The sequence below is a fragment of the Moschus berezovskii genome, chromosome 17 (genome assembly GCF_049115385.1).
Source record: "Moschus berezovskii isolate FMDL1 chromosome 17, NW_MosBer_1.0, whole genome shotgun sequence".
In the NCBI taxonomy this organism is placed as follows: domain Eukaryota; kingdom Metazoa; phylum Chordata; class Mammalia; order Artiodactyla; family Moschidae; genus Moschus; species Moschus berezovskii.
The window spans coordinates 24585436-24590192 of record NC_142476.1 but is presented as its reverse complement, the minus strand read 5'-3'; the positions used below and the strand labels follow the sequence as shown (position 1 = coordinate 24590192).

General features: G+C 34.9%; 1 protein-coding gene across 1 annotated transcript; it reads right to left on the bottom strand.

The window, feature by feature from the left end:
- Positions 1–218: 218 nt before the first annotated feature.
- PDC (phosducin) lies at positions 219–4080 on the bottom strand. Its single transcript, XM_055418792.2, has 3 exons — positions 4020–4080; positions 3028–3179; positions 219–743 (listed from the first exon to the last, which is right to left on the bottom strand). The coding sequence occupies exons 1-3, from the start codon at positions 4078–4080 to the stop codon at positions 219–221; spliced, it is 738 nt and encodes a 245-aa protein (XP_055274767.1).
- Between the last annotated feature and the right edge of the window lie 677 nt (positions 4081–4757).

Genomic DNA, 4757 nt, shown 5'->3' with positions numbered 1-4757 from the left:
CTGCACTGTTTTGAGGTAAAGTGTTATATCCACCTGAGTAACTAATATTAAGACATTCTAATCATATAATTTTAGTGTCAGTCTGGAGTTTTTCTTCCCCAAATTAGAAAAGCCAGGGCTGTGTTTGGTATTCCCTAAAAGAATGTGAATACTACCAAAGTCAATGTTCAATGCTTAAAGGAAAAATACGGAATATGAAACATTGACATAGTGAATCTTTATTCCATATCTTCTTCCATGTTGCTCTGCTCTAGGACATGCATCTCCTTTTCAGGTAATAACCCATATTCATTTAGGAAAGACTCCACATCTCCAGTAAAAAATTCTTCGGCAAGCTGTTCAGTAACACTAATGAAATTGCTTAGGAGTTCCCCACCTTTGTAGACAAGCAGCGTGGGGAGTACGTCTGAGGAAAAGCGGTCCCCAGCGCCTGTATTAGAAGCCTTTATTTTACAAAACTTGACCATGGGGTATTCAGCTGCAAGGCATGTTAAGCTACTGTTTAGAGCATCACAGCCCTTAATACCATCTTCATAAATGTGAACAACGATAGTGGTGACTTTCTGTTCCTTTTCAATGGTTTCCAGGAATTGCTCCCCAGATTCCAGCTCATACACAAACCCGTATCTAGGCCCAAAACTCAGCTTCTGGTGCATGTCCTGCATACACTGTCTGCGGTATTTACGAAGGCAATTTTCATCTTCTTTGTCCTTGTGGATTAGTTCATATTCTTGAACGCTCATCTGGGAATAAATGAAAGAAATGATAGAGATCAATCAATCAGAAATTTGTATTCCTTGTACATAACAAACCCATGCTCAACTTAAAGACTTTACATTTGCTATCTCCTCTGCCCCCATGGGGTCTCAAAGAGTCAGACGTGACTGAGTGACTCACTTTTACTACCTCCTGAGGTGGCCTTTTCTTCCACCTCATTTGTTCAAATGTCTCCTTCTTTGATTATTCTACCTAAAAGTGTCCCTGCCCCATACTTTCTACCCCTTTTGCTTTATTATTTTTCTTCACAGCAATAAATAATACTTGATATTGTTGTATATGTTTGTCTAATATTAGTTTTCCTCACTTTTGTGTTCTATGGGGGCAGGAATTTTTTGTGTGTCATTCATCACTCTCTAATATGTTTTGTGTCTGGCCCATAATAGAGGTTCAGTAATTATTTCATGATTCAATGCATACATTAGTATTGCTGAATATTGTTGAGCTGTGAGAAGGTCATGGAACGTTCCAGTTTGGGTGAAAAAAAATCCAACAGGGTCTACTTTAGAGTGACTTTCATAAAACTGTAAATACATACACGTGCACACAAGTGCCTGCACACTCATTTAAGTGTGTCCCCAACAAATGCCTTTGGACATTATTGCCTCCTCAACAAAAGTTGTTTAAAAGATTTTGTCTAATCATTTACTGAATTTTTTGGAATCTGTAGGATGGCATTTAAGCAAGACAGCTTTTACTAATATTTGGAGTTCACCAGATTAGCCAGAAGACTAGCAGCATCAACGCCAGCTGAAAAGTTCTGGGAAATGCAAATTTGGGGACACCACCCCAGATGTACTGAATCAGAATTTGGAAGGGTGAGGCTGAGTGAGCCATGTTTAAACAAGCCCTCCAAGTGATTCGTATGCACTGGTTTAGGCTAAAATGAGAAAAGACCTAACTTTCATTTGCAAGACAGCTACTTTTCACTGCAGCTGGAATTTAAAATTACCTGCAGAGCCTTTCTTAATTGCAATGTCATTATTAATTTAGGTAATAGAATGTTAAACACCCTCTCCCTTCACACACACACACAATATAAAGGAGTGTTGATGGGATATAGTGTGATTAATTGATGTGGAGCAGCCCAGAACAATGGAAGTTGGGTGACCCCCAAATTTATGGAAAATTTACTATGTCTTAGATAATTTATATACATTATTTTCTTAATCTTCACAATAAACCTATGAGGTAGGTTTTTTATAGAAGGTATCAGGATTAAGTAGAAACATCTGGTGCTTTCATTGTTTTCTTCTCTTGTTTCTTCCTCCTGTATTTGTTTTTCTAATGTCCTCATTCTTTCTTTTTTTTAATCTTATTCTTCTTATCATATTATTTTTTCTGCTTTAAGTTTATCTTTCCAAATTAATTTATTTTAATCCTGCTGCTGCTGCTAAGTCTCTTCAGTCGTGTCCGACTCTGTGTGACCCCATAGACGTTAGCCCAACAGGCTCCCCCGTCCCTGGGATTCTCCAGGCAAGAACACAGGAGTGGGTTGCCATTTCCTTCTCCAATGCATGAAAGTGAAAAGTGAAAGTGAAGTTGCTCAGTCATGTCCGACTCTTAGCGACCCCATGGACTGCAGCCCACCAGGCTCCTCCGTCCACGGGATTTTCCAGGCAAGAGTACTGGAGCGGGTTGCCATTGCCTTCTCCGTTATTTTAACCCTAACCATTGTTAAATGTTTTGTATAATTTGTAAGTTGCTATCATGGTTCTCTGTTAAACAAACTGAACCACAAATACCGATTTACATATATAGATATATAATATATATAATAAGATACAAATGAGAATTTTTTTAAATGCTCCTTTTAAAAAAAAATCATGGATATATTGCGGCTTATTCTGCTTACCTTCTTCCTCCTCCTTGGAAGGAGGAAACTGAGAGATGTTAATAAACCCCACCCTTCCACTCAACCAATATTGTCAGTTTGGTCAGTGTCTTTTCATACTTTTTTACATATATGCTCATATAATCATTTCAGCATAAATACAAATATAGTGTTTGTTTTCTCTTGCTCTAGAAAATGGTATCACATAACTTTCTGTATCTTGCTTCCTCATATTGTGGAACTACCTCTAAGTCAGATCATATACTTGGAACTCAACAGTTGCCTATGATGACTTCATAGGCAAAGGTGTTTACTGCATTCCCCCCCCCTTTCTTTTTGCTAATACAAACAATACTTTAATAAAAACACATTGTAGATTATTAATAATAAATAATAGATTTTTTTCCTTATCTTACCTTTCTGCTGAATCTTTCTTTTGCGTCTTTGTCATCTCTACTCTGAGGAGAAGACATTTGTCTGAGAATCTCCTTCTTGCTAGGTGCAACCGAATCACTATCTTCGCTCTCCAATTTAAACTTTCTCCAATCATTTATTACTCCTTTGGGTCCTGGAATAAAATTTAAAGCAAATTGTCTCCCCTTGCCATGTTTCTTCCCTTTCTCTCTTCCTTCCTTCTTTCCCTCATTTATATAGCTAAATTTATCAATCTTCCTTTATGATTTTTTGGTTTTGTGTTATACTTAGAAGGTCACTGTCATTATGAAATTAGTTTTCATGGATATTTGTTTAGTATTCATATAAATTCATTCAAACTCCTGACTAAATCTAAAAATTCTATATGATTATTAAACAGAGAAGGGAGTATTAGTTGGATAAGATTCAATAGAGTTAAAAGAAACTTGACTTTAAAAATTTAAACCATGCTATTTGACTTTTAAACTCTTGCTAGTGGTATATGGACGGCCACACATAATTTAACAGATCAAGAAAACAGGCTTTGGATAAAATGAAGTCTTAGTTATTCTGGAAGGATATTAAAATCAATTTTATTTAAGATTTTTAAAAATAATTGTATTTTTTTAGATTCAAAAAATTAAAATTAAAAACTCAATTTATTTTTCCTTTGGTTTTCTATTGTTTACGATTGCAAAGAAAGCCCATAGTGGGGGAAATTAGGACAGAAGAAAAGTCACTTAATTGTAGTGTAGAGAGGTTTTATGATAGACAGGAAGAAATTCTCAATAATCAGTGTTTTTCTTTGATATCTAATTAAAATTGTTTCAAAAGTATTTGATTTCACACTAATTTATGCAGTCAAATATTTTTTAGATGATTCCATCAATCCATTCAATGGTATTACTTAAGTCTCATACTGAGTAATGACAATAAGAGATCTCCACATTTAATTTTAATTTTACAAATGTTTTTTTCTTCTGACTTTGCTTACCTGTGTGTGAGGCCTGTCCTTCAAAGTCTTCCTCCAAACTTTGGCTTTTCGCTTCTTGCATTTTAGAGATTTAGTTTTGATATGATCTATAGGATGAACAAAGAAGTAATGATGACAGAGGAATTCTAGGAGAAATAGATGTATATATATTCTGCTGCCAGGTTCCATGTAAGTTAAGGGTTGTCACTAAGTGATATAGTGTTTAGCATTCTGCCTACCTCATAAAAGGACATTAATTTAATATTTGGGTCATTAAAGATATTTTGACCCAAGAATTTTACATAATTTATAGTTTGTCTTTACTTAAAAAGTCTTCAGTTTAGCTCTGTGTACCTAGTAAGTATTATTAATGACTGATTTTCTTTTTTATTAACTGTTACCAAATTTCAAAAAATTATAATCATTTTATATAGTAGTAATGTTTTAATTAATAATAATTATACACTTACTATGAACACCTGTATATGCCTGGCATTGTATCAATCATTTTACGTCAGAAGTCACTTGTTCTCACACAACCATAGGTAGCAGGGACATTGTTAACACCATTTTACAAGCGAGGAATCTTAAGGACAGGGAGTTTAAGTTTTACTAGTTTAAGATCACACAGTAAGTGGCAGAGCAAGGATTTGAACCTACATTTGATTTTAGAGCTGAGTCTTAAAGCATCAACTTTTAAATGAGTTAAGATACTGTATCATTTTTTCTCAGTATGGTTTGAGAAATCCAGCTTCTAGA

What these genes read in the sequence shown, in the direction of transcription:
- PDC (XM_055418792.2), bottom strand. Translation starts at nt 4,080, where the DNA reads ATGCAAGAAGCGAAAAGCCAAAGTTTGGAGGAAGACTTTGAAGGACAG. An exon ending in AGGACAGGCCTCACACACAG is followed by an intron (nt 3,180 to 4,019) that starts GTAAGCAAAGTC and finishes ATTTTATTCCAG; the next exon opens with GACCCAAAGGAGTAATAAAT. An exon ending in AAGAAAGATTCAGCAGAAAG is followed by an intron (nt 744 to 3,027) that starts GTAAGATAAGGA and finishes ATTTATTCCCAG; the next exon opens with ATGAGCGTTCAAGAATATGA.